This window comes from Rhea americana, unplaced genomic scaffold (genome assembly GCF_003343005.1).
Source record: "Rhea americana isolate MKP2758 unplaced genomic scaffold, rheAme1 scaffold_323, whole genome shotgun sequence".
NCBI lineage: Eukaryota > Metazoa > Chordata > Aves > Rheiformes > Rheidae > Rhea > Rhea americana.
In genome coordinates this window covers 392,111-411,653 of record NW_028186450.1, presented here as the reverse complement: position 1 = coordinate 411,653, position 19,543 = coordinate 392,111, and the positions used below count along the sequence as shown (strand labels likewise).

The 19,543-nt window shown below is 37.7% G+C and overlaps 1 protein-coding gene across 1 annotated transcript in view; it reads left to right on the top strand.

Annotated features, from left to right (window-relative positions):
- The window catches only part of LOC146592626 (dynein axonemal heavy chain 5-like), a 164,818-nt gene that overhangs the window by 105,228 nt on the left and 40,047 nt on the right, over nt 1–19,543 (top strand). Inside the window, exons 61-67 of the mRNA XM_085310691.1 lie at nt 2,295–2,513; nt 6,640–6,816; nt 11,125–11,319; nt 14,333–14,488; nt 14,767–14,949; nt 18,077–18,247; nt 18,649–19,027. Coding sequence (XP_085166817.1) covers nt 2,295–2,513; nt 6,640–6,816; nt 11,125–11,319; nt 14,333–14,488; nt 14,767–14,949; nt 18,077–18,247; nt 18,649–19,027 — 1,480 coding nt within the window. The remainder of the gene's footprint in view (nt 1–2,294; nt 2,514–6,639; nt 6,817–11,124; nt 11,320–14,332; nt 14,489–14,766; nt 14,950–18,076; nt 18,248–18,648; nt 19,028–19,543) is intronic.

Here is a 19,543-nt window from a genome sequence, read left to right as displayed (position 1 = left end):
TGGATCCATACAGTGCCAGTGGCAAAAAATGACTGAAGCAGCAGCTCGGATGCAAACCAAATCATATTCAAATATATAGTCCACCTGACTGGATGCTTAGATAAGAATGTGGATTTCATGCCTTGAATCCTCATGATTCAATTACATAAAGTCCATTTATTCAGTCTCTTCCATTATATTCAACTGGAATAAATTCTGAATTACTTCTTTGCTGTGTGACTCAGAGGGATGAGATGAAGGGTATGAAGCTTGTTTGCATAGAAGTGTCACTAAAATTAGAAGTGTCACTAAAATTAGAAATGCCACAGTGGCCATCCTGTAATTGACTGGAAATCTTTTTAAGAAGCTTCTTGCAACAGTAATAGCCTTCTTACCCAGCAAAATTTGCCTCCTGTTCTCATGGCAAACTCCGAGCAGAAAGCTGCCAGCCAACCTGCTAGTGATGTCAATATAAAAGTGGTATTTGTAGCTGTGTAATTTTGAAAAATTGAGTTGGAAAAAAAAAGGCAGGAAGAGAGTAAATAGTGATGATTTCATTGGGTAGTCTAAAACAAGTAGTGTCTGCCTTGGGAAATTACATATATTGGTCAGCAACCATATATGATTTAAGCAACCTCCAAATCAAACTAATACCAAAATGTATTACTACCTTTGTTGCGATTACCCTCAAATTGGCTAAAAACTTTGACTGAATTATCAATGAAATCGTATCTTATCTTAAGTCATCTTTCATCTTCCAGAGATCTATATAAAGGCTTGAGCAACAAATACACAGATTTTTCATGTTAGAATACAGTATATTTTTCCCTTGTACTCATCTGATGTACTTTTTCCATTATGCCCAGATCTTCAACGATGATAGCCTTTTAAGAGCAAGGAAGTCAATTTTGTCATTCTTTTTCACCTTTCTGAGTAGTTTATTGCTGAAGGGAGATCTGGGAGGAGGATTTCGTGTTTACAATGTATCAGTGGTCATATATACTGGGAATTCTCATGGCCATTCTTTTCCACTGAAGATCATGTACTGCTGTGGGAAATATTAAGGTGAAATATAAGTCCATACAGCCAGATGCAAGTTTCCTGTTCTTCCAGCTGTTCTACCTAGGCTGTTCCTCCCAACTCTCCAAAGATCTTGTTCTCTGTATTACCTCACTATCTGTCACCTGTGGCTGAGAGAATCTGTCATAACTTTACCTTAAGCTCCCATTTTTAGCCTTCACAGAGTTTAAGGATAAAATGAACCATTAAATAACCTACTCTGAACCCTTGTAGCATTTAAAATTTTCCTAGTAGTCCAAGATTCCCTAAAAACATAAGTGGTTCGGAAATCTGCTTAGCCAGTTCCTAACAAGACTGGTCTACTGATATAACAGGATTTATCTCTAGAACATATTGTTTAATGTACTCTATGATAAATAGTGGAATAAAAATATTTCAGCTACGTGATGAAAATTTTATGAGTGGCTATTCTGCCATCTATCTCCATTATAATGTATTTGTCTGTATCTAGGACCTGTCAACAGACACAGCGGCTACAGTAATTTATTTATTTATTTATTTATTTATTTATTTATTTATTTATTTATTGCTGGCAGGGATATTCTGAGCTCCTACAGCAGTACTGTTTTGTTGATTAGTACAGATACTTTAACTCCCAGCTGACAGACCTGTCCCTTGGAATCCACTAGATTTCTTGCTACATTTTTTTAAAATCATGCCTAGATCTCAAAATCTTTCAAATTTATATAGAGAGGTGAGAAATGTCTGTAGTTTTAGCTTCCAGAGTAAAAATTGCAAGTATGTGGTATGCAAGTATGTATGTATGTTTGTTTATGTTACGTGTTTTGTTACGTATTGAATAAGTAACTAGTGGGAAAGATAAGAGAAGAATAGTTTCCATTATCATCATTTTATAATCTGTGAGGCACAATCTTAATTTTCTTTTGCACTGAAGAGATTACAGATAACATTGTATAGTTTACCTCATATCACTAGTATACAGCTATTTGAAGAGTATTGTTGATTTCAAACCATTAATCTTTATGCAATTAATAGATCATTCTGAAAATATTATTTGAAAACATTTTAAGATTGCAATGAAAAATTTTAATATTATGCTTGCATTCCAGCTTTAGGTTGAAAAGTAAATAAAGCAAAAACTGCTGTTATTTTTAAAAAGTATTATTTTAAAAAGTGCCAGTGCAGTAAGATACGTGCCTTTAAAGGAAATGATGTTTCATTTGCATTTGCCAAATAATAGATATTAACCACTCTTTACTTTAAAATGTCTGTAGGCAAATCTAGCCTTGCAAGAAGCAAGGCTTGCAGCTGCTCAAACTGAACTTAATAGTGCACAAAGTCAGCTGGATGAGAAGCAGATGGAACTGGATCAAGTACAAGCCATGTATGATACTGCTGTGAAAGAGAAGCAGGCCTTACTAGATGATGCTGAGGCATGCAGAAGGAAGATGAACAATGCCACAGCTTTGATTGAAGGATTAGGTGAAGAAAAGGTATTAGCACATATAAGTAGGATTCTAGTACAAAGTAGGTGCTGAATTTTGAACAATGCACCATAACAATCATAACAATCTAATACTTGAAAAATTCAAGACGAAGTGACATATTGGTATTACAGGTCACTGTACTTTAGTTATGTGCATGTTTTTGGCTTAAACTCAGCAAAGCTAATGAAGTAAAACGATTTCTTGAGTTGTCTAACTCTTCTCTATGAACCTTTATGTCGTGTCATATGACTTGTGTTGGGATAAATTTTAGATTTTAAAGCCAAGGAGCCAAATTACTTTAATCTTTAGTAAGAAGAGGAATCAGACTAACCTAGATAATTACCCTAAAATATTCATAAGTAGGATTACTCTTTTCTCAGCAAGGATACAAGAATAGTAATTTGAAATTAGACTAATTTTATGAATTATAATTTAAGTTCAGATTGCTACTGGAACTTTTGACAGAATTATGAGCTAATCACTATCCTCTGCATTGAAGTTTTCCTTTCCTATTCCTTTTCTATGTTGATTTTGCTGGCTTCAGTGACTAATGGAACCTGAAGGTTTCCAAAGGAAGCTTTGATGATTCTTTGCTTGAAAATCCTACTACTGTTGAACCCTACAAGGCTCAGACTTCACTGTTTGTTTGCATTGCTGTATTTCAAATGTATCAGTCTGAAATCTTAGATGCTTTGGCGTGTTTTTCATATGAATTTATAATTTTAAAGAGCGTTAATGGTAGTAACTGATACTCAGAATAAGCAGAGGTAGAAAATACCACTCTGGAGTAAGGTTATTAAATGTTTATTAGCCTGAAATCACTGAACCACAAGGAGAACCCCAGGAACCTTGCAGGGAAGTGAGGGAGCTGTTCCAGGCACTGCAGAACATTGGCCCATGACGAGGTTCAGGGGGCATGGGTTTAAGGCGAATTAATAGATTACAACAAGGGATACTGTGCATGTGCACAGTAACAAGCGAAGTGGTAATTCTTTACATATACAGATAACAAGGGAAGCACAAATCCAGATTGATGGCTATGTGGCACAAGTCTAAGATCACAGAATCATAGGATTAGTAAGGTTGGAAGGGACCTCTGGAGATCATCTATTCCAACCCCCTTGCTCAAGCAAGGTCAACTAGAACATGTTAGACAGGGCTGCATCCAGGTGGGCTTTGAATATCTCCAGAGAAGGAGACTCCACAACCTCTCTGGGCAAGCTATTCCAGGGCTCCGTCACTCTCACAATGAAGATGTTCCTCCTCACAGGTGGAACTTCCTGTGGTTCAGTTTTTGCCCATTGCCTCTTGTCCTGTCACACGGGACAACTGAAAAGAGTTTGTCCTCGTCCCCTTGACACCCTCCCTTCAGATACTTGTACGCATTGATAAGATCCCCCCTCCCCAGTCTTCTCTTCCCCAGGCTGAAGAGGCCCAGCTCTTGCAGCCATTCCTCATAGGGCAGATGCTCCAGCCCTCTGATCATCTTCATAGCCCTACGCTGGACTCACTCTGTTAGCTCCATGTCTCTCTTGTGTCCAGTTCTGGGCTGCCCAGTACAGTACTTGAGATGAGCCCTCATCAGGGCAGGATCACCTCCCTTGACCTGCTGGCAACACTCTTCCTAATGTACCAAAGGATAGCATTGGCCTTCCTGGCCACAGGAGCACATTGCTRGCTCATAGTCAACTTGTTGTACACCAAAATACCCAGGTCCTTCTCCACAGACCTGCTTTCCAGAAGGTGAGCCCCTAGCCTGTAGTGGTGCCTAGGGTTACTCCTCCATAGGTGCAGGACTTGCACTTGCCCATGTTGAACCTCATGAGGTTCCTCTCCACCCAGCTCTCCAGCCTGTCCAGGTCTCTCTGAATGGCAGCACAGCCCTCAGGTGTATCAGCCACTCCTCCCAGCTTAGTATCATCAGCAAACTTGCTGAGGAGGCACTCTGTCCCTTCATGCAGGTCATTGATGAAAACGTTGAACAGGATTGGACCCAGTACTGAGCCCTGGGGGACGCCACTAGCCTCAGGCCTCCAACTAAACTCAGTCCAGTTCTCAATTGACCTTACAGTCCACTTGTCTAACCCACATTTCCTGAGCTGATCTAGGAGAATGTTATGGGAGAGAGTGTCAAAAGCCTTGCTGAAGTCAAGGTACACAACATCCACTGCTCTCCCCTCATCTCCCCAGCCAGTCATTCCATCACAGAAGGCTATCAGATTGGTTAAGCAGGATTCCCCCTTGGTGAATGCATGCTGACTCCTCCTAATCACCTTCTTTTCTTCCCTGTGCCTGGAGATGACTTCCAAAATGAGCTGTTCCATCTCCTTTCCAGGGATGGAGGTGAGGCTGACTGGCCTATAGTTGCCTGGGTCCTCCTTCTTGCCCTTCTTGAACATTGGAGTGACACTGGCTTTCTTCCAGTCTTCAGGCACCTCTCCAGTTCTCCACAATCTTTTAAAGATGATGGACCATGGCATGGCAACATCTGCCAGCTCCCTCAGTACCCATGGGTGCATCCCATCCAGGCCCATGGATTTGTGGATGTCAGGCCTGCCCAGAAGGTCTCTAATCCTATCCTCCTCAACCAAAGGAAAGTTCCCTTCTCCAGACTTTCTCCCTCATGTCCAGGCTACAGGATTCTTGAGGGCTGCCCTTAGCAGTGAAGACTGAAGCAAAGAAGGCATTCAGTAATTCTGCCTTCTCTGTATCCTTTGTCACCAGGGCCCCCGCCCCATTCAGTAGCGGGCTCACATTTTCTCCAGTCCTCCTCTTGCTACTGATGTATTTGAAGAAGCCCTTCCTGTTGTCCTTGACATCCCCTGCCAGACTCAATTCCAACTGGGTCTTAGCCTTCCTTATCACATCTCTGCATACTCTGACTGCATTCCTGTAATTCTCCCAAATATCSTATYCGCTCTTCCACATTCTGTGTACTTTCCTTTTCTGCTGGAGTCTTGCCAGGAGCTCCTTGCTCATCCATGCAGGTCTCCTGCCCCCTCTGCTGGACTTCTTTCTCCTTGGGATGCACTGCTCTTGAGCTTGGAGGAAGTGATGCTTGAATACTAGCAAGCTCTACTGGACCCTCTTTCCTTCTAGGGTCTTAACCCATGATATTCCTCCAAGTAGGTCTCTGAAGAACCCAAAGTCCACTCTCCTGAAATCCAGGGTTGCAATCCTAGTTATTGCCTTACTTCTTTCCTGCAGGATCCTGAACTCCAGCATCTCATGGGTGCTGTAGCCAAGGCTGCCCCCAACCTTCACATCTCCTRCCAGTCCTTCTCTGTTGGTTAGGACAAGGTCCAGCAGGAGACACTTTCTCGTAAGCTCTTCCACCGCCTGCATCAAGAAGTTATCATCAATGCACTGCAGGAGCCTCCTGGACTTTTTGTGCCTTGCTGTGTTGTCCCTCCAACAGATACCAGGGTGGTCGAAGTCTCCCATAAGAACCAGGGCCTGTGATCATGAGGCTACTTCCAGCCGTCTGTAGAAGCCCTCATTGACATCCTCTTCCTGGTCAGGTGGCCTGTAGTAGACACCCAGAACAGTGTCCCCCGTGTTAGCTTACCCTTTGATCATGATCTACCATTCCTTATAGGTTAAGCACATGTTTTGGCAAGGTGGAATAACTGATTGGTAAACTTTCTCCTGTCTTCTAGCCGACCTATTCTATGATTCTGTGATTCTGCTATTTACCCACTACAAAGATTAACACCAAATTAAGAGTTACAGTGCCTTATTGTGGGTTTTCTGAAGCCTTGTGTAGTAAGGTCTTTTAAGAGCTATGAGTCTAGTCTGCTTTGGAAAATTCAGGCAAAACTATAAGAGCCTATATTTGGAGCTTTGGAGAAAACTGACGCTGTGTTAAATGTGTATTTTGTCAATTTAAAGTGTGTATGTCCTGACCAAGGCTGCGTGCAGCTGACTGGAAGGGAATAAGAACCTGTAGAGAAAGAAAGATATAATATTCAGAATACCTCTTGTACTTCCGAAAGGAATGGTTTAAAGCCAAAAGTACTCCTGGTTCAAAGAGAAATTATTTACCAGAAAGAAAAAAAAAATGCATAGGTTTGATCTTCGTGTTAGTTTCGTGTCAGTTTAATACAATCTCTTTATAATATTTCACATACAGCTTCGTTGGACAGCAAGCAGCAAAAACTTTCAAAATCAAATTATTTGTTTAGTGGGGAATGTTCTTCTGGCCACTGGATTCCTCTCTTACTCTGGACCTTTCAATCAGGAATACAGGAACTTGCTGCTCCGGTTGTGGAAGAAAGAAATGAATAACAGCAAGATTCCGTACAGTAATGTAAGTTTTCCTGCACTATCCTGACCTTACTCTTTTCCTTTCAGAGAAATAAAGTTACAAGAATTTAATTCCAGAAAAATACTTTGCTGGAAGGTTGATTATAGGCTATCACATTCCAGCAGATTTTTAGTRAATAAAAAAATAAGACTTAACAACTGAACTTATAAAAGTAATGTTTTAAAATCCTCTTTACACTTTAGTGCATCATAAGACTAGTGCCTAGGCCAAGGATCTGGCAAATCTGAGACAGAGATACTGCATGAGGTCAGATGTCCTGTGAGGAAATTGCATTATATGGGAAATGAGGTAAATTTATCAGAATAGAGTAGGTTTATCTTAATATAAGGATATTCATCAGGTGGTCTCATTTTTTTCCCAATAGTTGATGTATTCCACAAATATCATGTTGTGCCCACAATTTGAGTTATAAAGTCAAGCAAATCAGCTTAACTAGATGCAAGCAAAGCATCTAGTATTCAGTGAAAGTAGAAAATGTGTGTATTGAATGAAGCACCAGATGTAACTGTCTCCCTCAACATTGTTATCCCGTTATACAAGTAACTTGTGAATATATGCTAGAGAATCCCACTCCACAACTGGTTTTGCTCTACTTCTAGAACTTTCCAGACAGTCTTTGAAGCAGCAAAGTTAGACGCACAAGATGTTTCAGAGGGGGAAGATTGGTCTGTGGCTTCTGGGCTAAGTGGTATTCTCCAGCCATCTTCCAAGGGTCAAGCAAAATGTACCCCATTTCCGCTCTTACATATAGTCTCATGTGCTGCCATTTGAAATTTACTCTCTCTGTGGATATGCACTTTTCACTTTAAACTATAAATGTAGATCATAAAGGAAGAATTTACATTAAAACTTTTTTCATATATTTCATGCTGACAGATTGCATCATTAATTGTTTAACCTACTATTCTTAATATTAAATTGTGAAAACAACAAAGTAGTCCAATAATATGAAGTTCCATGATTTCATTTAAGATTACATAAATACAACATTTGAATAATCCAAATTCACCAGAAAATGTCTGCAAAATGGAGCTAAACAATTTTTCCTTCTTCAGGTTTCACACTTCATTTTTAATCTTAGTGTAGCTTGATTAATTCTCAATTGACATAAAAAATACACCCAATTATTGAACATGCCATTATGTATTTTTAATCAGGAAATATTACCTCTGCACTCATGTGTATCAGCAGTTAAAAAATTATTTATACCCTCCTCTCATACCCTCTGCTTGTGTACCCACACCATTTAATTTAGGTTAGTTTACATATCTTGTTGAAATGATTAAGTTAAGTCAAATCTGGATTTTACAAAGTTTGATTTACATCAATTCAGTTTGCTCCAGTTGAAAAACTTAAATCTGGGTATATTCCTCACCAGTAAGGCTGTTCTCAGTGCATCTCACATCACAGCTTCTTCTCAAATGGCCTAATTCTGTACAAGCAGAGGAGGCCTAAAATGCCCCTAAGCTACTCTAATCCCATCTGCTGCTTCAGTTCCCTACCACATAATATATTATTTTTATTGAAGTGAGTAACTTCTATGTTGGGCCAGTGCAGGTTCCCTTATCTGAATCTTCCTCTTTCCTATTCCCAATATCTGTCTCAGGAGTATGGGACATGACAGCTGTTCCCATGTGTAGGCTTTGCTCCTGGCCCAGACTGCTGCTAGGCCATGACCTTTAGGAGGTCTCTCTACAATTGTCCTTCCAACTTGGAAGATATATTCATGCTGAAGACAGAATTTAGGCCATAATAATCAAAATGTTTTTTCTGACTAATTTATCTGTGTCTCCTTTCACTTGGTTCTGTGAATAGCACCATACATTTTCTCCAACAGTAAAGGTTGGAAAAATAGCCCATTGAATCTCCCTTACTTTTAGTACAGGAGTGGAAACATTAAGCCCAAATAGCTCCTGTCCTCAGCTATCAAAGCTCTTGAAACAGCCGTTGCTGCTAGAAAGTATGGATAAAGTATGGCTCTGGCCATATCTATGTGGAACAGTTGAAGGTATATTAGCATACCTGCTACATCTTCTTTTAGATTCTTGTGGGGCTTGATACTTAACCTATATTAGGGAGACCTCTTTGCCATTGAGAAGTTTGTCTCGCTATTCATCTCATAGAACTCACTTAAGAATCATTTTCTTCTTGATAGTTGGTTCTGTGGTGGATAATGCTTCTCATAATTGTAATTGACCTTGATCTGACAGAGTGAGTGAACCTCACAGTGCAGCCCAGCCCAGTTTATGCTATGAGTTGTGAAGATGAATGATTCTGGCTTCCCTTGTAAAGCATTTTGAGATCCTCTGATGATAAGTACTACGTAAGGTCTAGGTGGATTTGTCAACAACGTACCAATATCACTGCAATCTCAGGCAAGATTCTTTACTACTGTGGTATGGGAGTTATCCTACATTCATTCATCCCGGCAAGGCTTCTTCACAAACTCAGTGTACAAAACGTTATTATCAGTTACTTATCTTGAGGAACATCTGTCAAGATTCTTACCATTTATGGGTGAGAACTTGGATGTATAATGACCTTAGGGAACAAGAAATAAGGAACTAAACTCTGCTTCTCTGAAAATATTCTGACCACATTGCTACTCAGCTGTGTCCTTTGAAATTTGAGGAATACTTTTTGATTGCTTCTGTGTGGCTTTTTTTTTTTTTTTTTATTGTGCAGGCTAGACATAGAATGTCACCATTAACTTGAGTTTCGAACGACAATTACCCTTCTGTTTAGATAGTTGCCCTTAAATTAAAGACGAGACTATGATTTTAATGAGAGTGTATGGAATGGAAGAGAGTTGTATGATTTTTTTTCAGTCAGTTGAGTACTCACAAAAGGCAGCAGATGAGCAGCTCTTGATACTTCACACCACAGGAAAGAAAGCAGCTTTGTAGTATAAGCAAAAGGTTTGACATCTGCCTTACTTTGTCACAGACTCAGTAGGTGTGGGTGTATGAGTCATTTAGGTGTAACCTTTCAAAGACAGCTGTTTAAAATTAGCCATCTAGCTCTGAAGGCACTTAAATAAATTGAATTTGAAATTTGAAGAGTGACTGAAACTTTCTACAGCAGTAAAAAAAGTCAAAACTTTCTTCAAAGCTGGATTTTACGAATAGCAAATTGTCTACTTAAGGAACTAAACATGGGTTTAGGTTCCTATTGCTGAAAGTTTTAGCTTTTTAAATTTTTTACTTCCCTTTTCACAACTGGAAATTTGATTATTATAATTTCTCTGTCTTCTGAAAGTACTTTATGTTGCTTTATTCAGACTCTTCAATAATTGGAGTACAGGAAATCAAAGAGAGGAAAAAAGTTTTTGAGCCTTGCAGCCACTGGTGTCACTAACTCTCATAATTTTATCACAAGCCTCAAGGCATCTGAAATTTTGCTTCAGGACCAATCTGAATTATGTGATTTTTCTAAGATTCTCAGACTTTTTCTTTCTTTTTTTTTTTTTTTTTTGATGTATATAGAAAAGTTTTAAAATAGGAATTCTAGAGGTGAAAAATGACACAAATTTAAAAAGCTCTTCAATTTTATTATTTTTAAAAAATCACATTATTATTAAGCTACTTTTCTTATTTTGGAGAGCTTAATTTATGATTTTAATCACTGTTTTCTTCACATACATGTTCTTGAGAGGACAGTCACTGTTCATAGTGAATAGAATAAAACTTATTAGTCAGTCTGTACAAATCAAACTATAAGAGAGCATATGAGCTGTCCCCAGCTCTAACTATAGCAATAATACCTTTACATGATAGTCCATTACTATTAGTTCATAGAAATAAACCAATCTTTTGTAAAATATGAGCCATCTTTTCTCCGAGTCTCCCACACTTGAAGGGCATTCCAAGGCATACAACAAGTATACAACAAGAAGCAAGTGCTTCTGAACAGGACAACCCCTCCTCTTGGGTTAGCAAGAAGGAAAGAATTTGCCAATATGAAAATCAGCTTGTCATTAGATATGTAATTGGCGGCAGTATTTTTCTGACACTTCTGTTGTCTCTCTTTGGTGCCATTTATGTCACTGAGAATCAATGGAAGTTCAAAGCTTGAACCAAAATCACTTTCATTGGAACCAAAATCACTTTCATTGTTCCTCCACTTTCAGGATTTAGGCACTGGACTTTAAAGAAAGGAAAGGTAAGCAATTATTACCAGATATATTCTACTACCCATTGTGATCAGAATAGGAAGAGAAGCTTTCCGTTAAACATTTTAGTAAAACCCTTCCTACTGGTACTAATTTTGTAATTTAATATTTTGTATTAGGATCTGAACCTTACTGATATGCTTGTTGACAATGCTACAATTGGTGAGTGGAACCTACAGGGTCTTCCAAATGATGACCTTTCAATTCAGAATGGCATCATTGTCACAAAAGCATCTAGATAYCCTTTGTTGATTGATCCACAAGGTCAAGGAAAGATCTGGATTAAAAATAAGGAAAAGAATAATGAACTCCAGGTAAATTATTCACTTAAATTGTGTGTCTATGTTTTTGTGCATGAGATGTCAGATCACAGTTAACAATATAACTATTTTTCTATCACCATACTTTGGCCGTGTGTTACAGTGACATGAATCTGATCATGGCATACTGTTGGGCTCACAGAAGTTCAAATAAGACTGGCGCAAAATCTGTGACCTATATGTATCAGAGTAAAATAACTTGTATGACTTTGTTTTCTCTCAGAGACAGTTTCAGGAGCAAACTGGGATTATATATTATACCATATGTATTTTTAAGATGAATTTTTGAATTGTTTGCCATAAAGAAAGAAACAATTACTGGAAGAGAAAAGTAAATGACATGCAAAACTAAGACAGTATCAGGCAATTGATGCTGCATAGGAATAACATTTTAGAATCATCCATTTAAGAGGAAAATAGAAATAGGAAAAAGGGAAGAACTGGAAGGGAATAATGTTGGCCTGAGGTCGAATGGAAATCTAGCCATCTATGAGGCATACAAAACACAGAGTGCAAATTTAGTATACATCTTCATGATTAAGGGCACGTGATAAATATATTTATCATTTATTTTATCTAGTCTTCCTCCTTTTCATCTAACAGTGTGTGTTCTTTGGGATCTGGGGATTGTATTTTATTCAAACCGCTTATTTTTCCTTTCTAGTCAGTCTACCCTCTGTGCTGCATTACACTAATAAATCTAAGATGGTTTATTATAAAAATCTTGACACTTGGTGTGTTTTCAGGCTGTCATGTCGTGTAATCATGACACCAAAGAGTTAGTTGTTAATGATCCAGGTCTATCCTACAACTTTTAGATTATCACACCACTCAAACTGGGAGTGTGGATAAGAAAAGAAAATGAAAAAGAAGCTAAAGATGATGGTATTCTGAAAGCTGATGACACCATGGAGATGTTGCTAAATAAATCCTTGCCCTTCTGGAGCTTGACCTGTCCTATTTCCTAGCTCTCATAAGAAAAGCCCAGCATTCAACCCCACATCAAATCCAGTTTCTGGATTTTGTGGAACATGGCCACAAAAATGGTATAGAAGTACAACTAGCAGCAGGAAATATTAACTGAGAAGAAAGAGAAAAATATAAGACAACATTYAAGGATCTTTCAAGGAAAAAAACCCCATCTTTTTTAAAAATACAAAGAAAAAGTCCTTTAACATATGAATTATTGTCACAGGAGAATTGAGATATTTTGTGACTGTATGAAATCCACTATCATAAAATAGATAACATGATTTCCTCTAAATTACATCAAACCTTACTTTGCCCCCCCCCCCAAAATTGGATCAAGAAAAGCTCTTTTGGTAAACTAACAGAAAACAATAAACAGTCTCCCTTTTTGAGACTTGCATCTTCTACTTAGGATTTTAGAAAGGTGCCCAAGCTCAGCTCTGGAGTAACAGTGTAAAGGTCCTTCAGTTAGAGACCTGTGCTGACTGTTTCTGCCATGTTGAATAGCCTTCTCTCCAATACCTTAAAAGATAATATTTTCTCCAAGCTCTAGCTTCAGTTCCCTCCCCTGTGTGGAACGGAGTGTGTATTACCTTCCTTCCACATGGCTGCATTAGTCCCTTGTCTGAGAGCATTCTGTGGGAAGGAACTGAGAATACAGGCCTTCCATTCTTTGATCCAGTAATTATTTAAGAATTTTGTATTGCATACTCACCAAAGCACTGGGGGACTAGGAGATAAATATTCAAATACCATTTCCTCTTTCCCCACTATTTATACATTAAAGGCTACCATATTTAACTGATGAACCAGAGAAAAATGTTTACCAGGCTTATCTTGTGCTCAGTGTGTGTGAATATACAGCCTATGAAATTTGTGAATCTTGATATGGCTTAACTACTGAGCTGCTCAGTACTCTCAGCACTTCTGCAGCTTTGGATACAGATGCAAACTGTAGGTACACAGGAAGACTTTTTTAATGAAGCTAAGTATGGACTTTAAGACAAAATGGCTCAGGTTTCAGCTGATTTATAAGAATCGGAGTTCTCTCCCTGTAAAGTCAAGGAGGAACAGGATTATGTCAATAGTCTAAATACCCAAGTGTTTAGATTATGCCTTTACCATCGAATATTTCCATTGGCAATGATCTTGTCAGAGTTATCTTGTTGATCAGTGAGAGAGCAGTTTCCTCCATCAGTTTYATTTGGACTAAAAGTGTAGGCATTATAATATTTTGGTGAATACAGATATACCCAAGTTTTAAAAAAGTTAAAAGTATAGAGTGCTGGAAGATAGTATTAAATTTTAAATACTATATTGTTTTAAGCTGTGTAATATATTTCTAGATATCTTAAACATTTCTCAGAGTAGTGCCTGCAAGACAAGGACTTTGTTTATTTAAAAAATATGGCTSTCCTATATTTTTCTAGTAAGAAACRACCTCAAAACTATGTCATAACAGGCTTGTGGGAAGGTGATTCAATTTTCATCTCAAAGGCTTGTAGTAAATGCACTAGATCTAAATAGATGAGAAGCAGTCACTGTGATATTTAGCAAGTTTAAGACCTGATTTTGAAATGGAAACTGAAGTGGAAATTTAATAACTGATATGGGACAAGCCTCCTATGCAAGACTGATTCCCTGACTGAATCCTATAAATATTTCCTTACCTGTATTTCCTTACCTCTTGTTAGAGCATAAAACCATTAATATTGATGAGGTATGAAGATGATTACCTAGGTAGACATAACTAAGAAGATAGGTAGATAGATAACTAAAGAAGAACAAAATGTACGTTCCCCTTTTCTATTGAACTTAAAGCAAAATATTAAAAGCATTCATTAAATTTTTAATTAATTCTTATTCTTAAAGCATTAATTTTACATAGGCCAGTTTTTTGGTTCATTACATCTAAAATGTACTGATTTGTGTAGTTATCCCAGGACAATTACAATTTTTTAAAGTTACAATAGATTTTATACTGTTCTCTTTTTGCTGCAAATATGTGCTGCAAATATGTGTGAACCAATCTTCCTAGGTTACAGCTATGAACCACAAGTTCTTCAGAAGTCACGTAGAAGACTGCCTGTCCCTTGGCCGACCTTTGTTAATAGAAGACGTTGGAGAAGAACTTGATCCTGCTCTAGATAACATTTTGGAAAAAAATGTCATAAAATCTGGTTCAGCACACAAAGTAAGATGAATTGTGAACATGAAAATAGAAAGACAGTAAGACAGATGTGGGGTGAACAGATAGTGTGGATACTGCAGAGATTTACACCTTTGCAAAACTTAGAAAGATGAGTAGTAAACTCATGAATTTTCTTTTTCCTTTTTTACCCTTTAGGCAGAAAGTGTAMAAAGTGTAAATGCAAAAGTAAAAAGAAGGGGTTTATCTATTTTTCACTGGAAAAAAACCCTTGATTTTTTTCATTCAGGTTTAGAAAAATAAATAACACATTTTATTTTCAGGTGAAAGTTGGTGACAAGGAGGTAGATCTGATGAAGGGGTTTACCCTTTATATTACAACAAAATTGGCTAATCCTGCCTATACTCCAGAAATCAGTGCAAGAACAACAGTGATTGACTTTACAGTTACTATGAAAGGGCTGGAAGACCAGCTCCTTGGCCGTGTCATCCTCACAGAAAAGCAGGTATCTAGATCTAATAGTTTGCAATATTTGTATAGAGAGAAGGCTTGTTCAGTATTCGCACTATAACTGTGTATATTTTGTCTTGTCCAAAATCAAATGCAAAAACAAAGCTGTGAATTAAGTTCTCATGCACTCTTGAAGGAAAATGTGAAGCTATTTTTTAATGGGATGGAAGGACTTAAACACTTTTTTTAAGATCCAGCCTTGGAAAGAGAAGAAAGAAAACTATTAATTAAAAATACATTACAGGCATATACAAGATATAAATAAAGCATCATAGTTTCTTCATATATAGCAAAGTCTCCTACTTCAGTCAGAAAAATCTTTTATTTCTGATTGTTTAAACTTAATTTAAATTTCATGAAAAAGTGATTGTGAATTTGAACTACTTTGCCAGCCAGACTGTACTATGCAAGGAGATATGGGGTTTTTCAGGAGCCCTCCACTCTGACTTGAGCCTGCACCTACTAAAATTTCCATTGATTATCTGGGAGCAAAGTTAAGGAAGAAAGTCCTCTCCCAGTTTGTTTTTTTCAGAATTTTTAATTCTTAATTAAAAATCCGAGAAGTCATCCAAATTAACTTTTATTCCTAGATTGATCCTATTTCTTTTTGTCTGATATCTAATTTAACAGCCTGGTGATCCAAAAATGTAGGTATCAATCTATCATGGATATTAGGGAAAAAATTGCTTTTTTAATGTGGCAATCATACCAATAAATAAGTGAATGTCATGGTCCAGTCACACTAAAATGAAATATTTCTTTCCTTTCTCATTTCTTATTAAATGGAATGACTTTCCTGTTTAAAATGTTCAAAAAAAACCCTTTCACAGTTGCATGTTTGTGAGAAAAGTAACGAAGATTAAAACATGGGTTAACAGAGCTGCTGCTTTCAATAACCATTGGTTGACTTCTCATGTGAGAGCACTTCCCCACTGGATGAAATGTATTTCTCCTTCCTCCACTTCCCAAGAGCACATTCTAACCACAGAGCTTTAGTGGTGCTTAGTCTCTCCTGCTGATGTTTTTCAACCTTGCTCAAATAAGCATTTGCTGAAATAAGAACTGGAATTTAAATACCTTTCTTTAAGTCTGAGAATCACAGCTAGAGGCTACAAAGTCATTGTTATACCCAAACTTCCCGGCTGAGTGAATTCTTCCATGAAAACTGGAAAAGGAGGTACTGAGGAAAAGCTATCCACTAGCAGAGCATTTGGGGCAAATGCCAGGGATGTGAGACTTAAGAATTTTAAACTTTACTCCAGTAGATATTTATATAAACAAAATGGAACAGCATCAGCAGAAGTGGCTGGGAGTATCCTGACCAAGTTAACAGTAGCATTGTGATTAAGGACCTCTGATGGGAGACAGAGGTTTAAATTCTTTTTCGCCAAGTTGTAAGTGAAATTGGCTTCTCACAAGCCTGTATACAAGCTTGCACTTTTGGACTCTAAAAATACTGCTTCCCAAACGCAGAAACCTCACTCTGGTTTTTTCTGGACAAATATATTGGTGAATTCATGTTGAACATATATAGCAACACGTTGACTGCATTTTGGGGCAAAAATATGCTCACTAAAAAATATTTAATCCAGTGCTGTGTATCAGCTGAACCAAACTGCAAGGGTATCTGTTTAGTATTAGTGCTTCTTGCTGCACTGGGACATAGTTGCAAATGATAAACATTTATTAAACTTCTTTCTTTTATCATACATGAAGAAATCATTCTGTCTCAATAAGAGCCAAAACTCCTGCCATAGTTAGCTAGAACCAATGGAATTCTGATAAATTTTGTTCAAAGATAAGACAGAGCATAAACAGAGAGTCTGAAAAGTAAGTTCGCTAATACAAGCGAGAGGACAACTTCATGATTACTGAGCTAAAGTATAAATTGAGATATTCTTAAAGATTTTTGTAGTGATGAATGAAATATATGATCAAAGAGGTGTTTATTCATCTCAGCTTTAAAGGTTACTCCTGTAAGTATTAAAAAGAAATTATCAGCATCTTGAACTTTGATAGTGAAGTTGTTGCCACTATTTCTGTTCAGAACAGCTAGCTGTTGTGTTATAAATGTGGTCATGAAATCCTCTGGCAAACAGAAGTCTGGCATCTTGTATATTTGCTCTTTTTGTGAAAGATGGTATGCTGTAAAGAATTACAAATAGAATGGATGGGGTGTCTGGTTTAGGCTAAGCATGACTTCAAATGCATATCTGAACGTTCTGTAGAACTGATCCTACTGTGTGTGTGTGTGTGTGTGTGTGTGTGTATATATATATATATATATATATATATATATAAAGTAATGTGCCTTTTATCACTTCCCACTGGAAACTAGTTTAAATGCTTTGTGTATGACCAGGAGGAAGTTTTTTTCTGGTAATTTTAATTCCTCTGTATGCTGTGTTAATCAAATAAATGCAGTATACATATAAATCACTTCATTATATAACACTTCTTCGTGTTTTACAGAAATAGCAGGAAAATTCCCAATCTGTCTGACATGACTGAAATCATAACTTTTCTGTGCCCCTCTACTCAGCCCTGGTGGGGCCTCATCTCAAGTACTGTGTCCAGTTCTGGGCTGCTCAGTACAAGAGAGACATGGAGCTACTGGAGAGAGTCCAGCATAGGGCTACAAAGATGATCAGAGGGCTGGAGCATCTGCCCTMTGAGGAGCAGCTGCGAGAGCTGGGCYTCTTCAGCCTGGGGAAGAGAAGACTGAGGGGGGATCTTATCAATGTGTACAAGTACCTGAAGGGAGGGTATCAAGGGGACGAGGACAAACTCTTTTCAGTTGTCCCATGTGACAGGACAAGAGGCAATAGGCAGAAATTGAAGCACAGGAAGTTCTGTCTGAACATGAGGGGGAATTTCTTCCCTGTGAGAGTGACAGAGCACTGGAAGAGGTTGCCCAGGGAGGTTGTGGAGTGTCCTTCTCTGGATATATTCAAAGCCTGCCTGGATGCAACCCTGTCTAACATGCTCTAGGTGACCCTGCTGAGCAGGGAGGTTAGACTAGATGATCTCCAGAGGTCCCTTCCAACCTTACCAATTCTATGATTATACAGAAATTTCCTTTGAATAAATCTTAAATATTCTAATAAAATTTCTGACTGCAGGAACTGGAAGCAGAAAGAGTCAAATTGATGGAAGAAGTAAAATCTAACAAAAGGAAAATGCAGGAACTTGAAGATAATCTACTTTTCCTTCTATCCAGCACAGAAGGCTCTTTAGTTGAAGATAATTCTCTGACAGAAGTCTTAAGAATCACTAAAACAACAGCAGAAGAGGTGAATTTTGAATACATTGCAGATATATTTTGCATTTTTAATTTTAAAATCATCAATAGGCATTTTTTTGTTTTTCCATTCAGAGTTACTCTATAATGTCTGGCTTCTTAAGTAAATAATAGAAATACTATCATTTTTCACATTTTGCAAAATTAACCTGTTACCTGGATACTATTGAATAGTCCAGGCATACTTTGCAGATGTAAGTTAAAATCAGTCCTCTTGTGCTTGTGCTCACCTGTTTTAACAAGTGATGACTCTGTTGAAACACTGACAGAATGAAGCAAAACTTGGCTAAAAATACCATTATTATCTTAATCAAGACCTTCTCTTTTTGCCTGTGCAATATAAATTAGAAGTGACATGGCATAATCAGCATGGTCTTTTCAATTGATTTTCAGGTCAGTGAAAAATTAAACATAGCAGCGGAGACAGAGGTACAAATCAATACTGCACGTGAAGAGTTTCGGCCTGTTGCTGGTCGTGGTAGCATCCTTTATTTTCTAATTGTGGAAATGAGCTTGGTTAACGTCATGTACCAAATATCCTTACGACAGTTCCTTGGCGTTTTTGACCTATCAGTGGAAAGAGCTCTGAAATCTCAAATCACAGCCAGAAGGGTAGCCTATATAATTGAGCACCTCACTTATGAAGTCTTCAAGTATACTGTTCGAGGGCTGTATGAAAATCACAGATTCCTGTTTACATTGCTTCTGGCGCTAAAGATTGACTTGCAGGCCAAGAAGATTTCACATAGTGAGTTTGAGACACTCATCAAAGGTAATTTCTCTTAAAATCTTCCTGTTTATGTATATTTGTGAATTGCCAAATGTAGATTTTTGCAGTGCTTGCACTACTGATAGGYTCCATCACCTTAATGTTTTTTAACTGGCAGATGCATGCATGTAGAGTTCAACAGAGGTTTAACATAAAAAATTTCTGAAACAAGAACAATGAAATTATTCATTTTCAAAATAATGTTAAAAAGATGACGCTATTTAKCTGTTTTATATTGGAAAACATGCACAAGAAAAGGCTTTGTAAAAGACCATGTAATTTTCTTTGGGGCACTTGTTACCACATGCCTGTCTTTATGAGCTTGGGAATAATCAGCAAAACCTCTTTTGATGGTTAGTGAGCCGTCAGATGCTAGTGAGCACCAGAATGCATGAAAAGTCAATAACACATACATGTGTTACTATTAAAAAAAYGTGGAAACTTACTACATGTAAAAGGCTGTTGCCTGTAGCTTCCTTGGTTTTATAACACTGATGTGTGTCACTGTTAAGATACAAT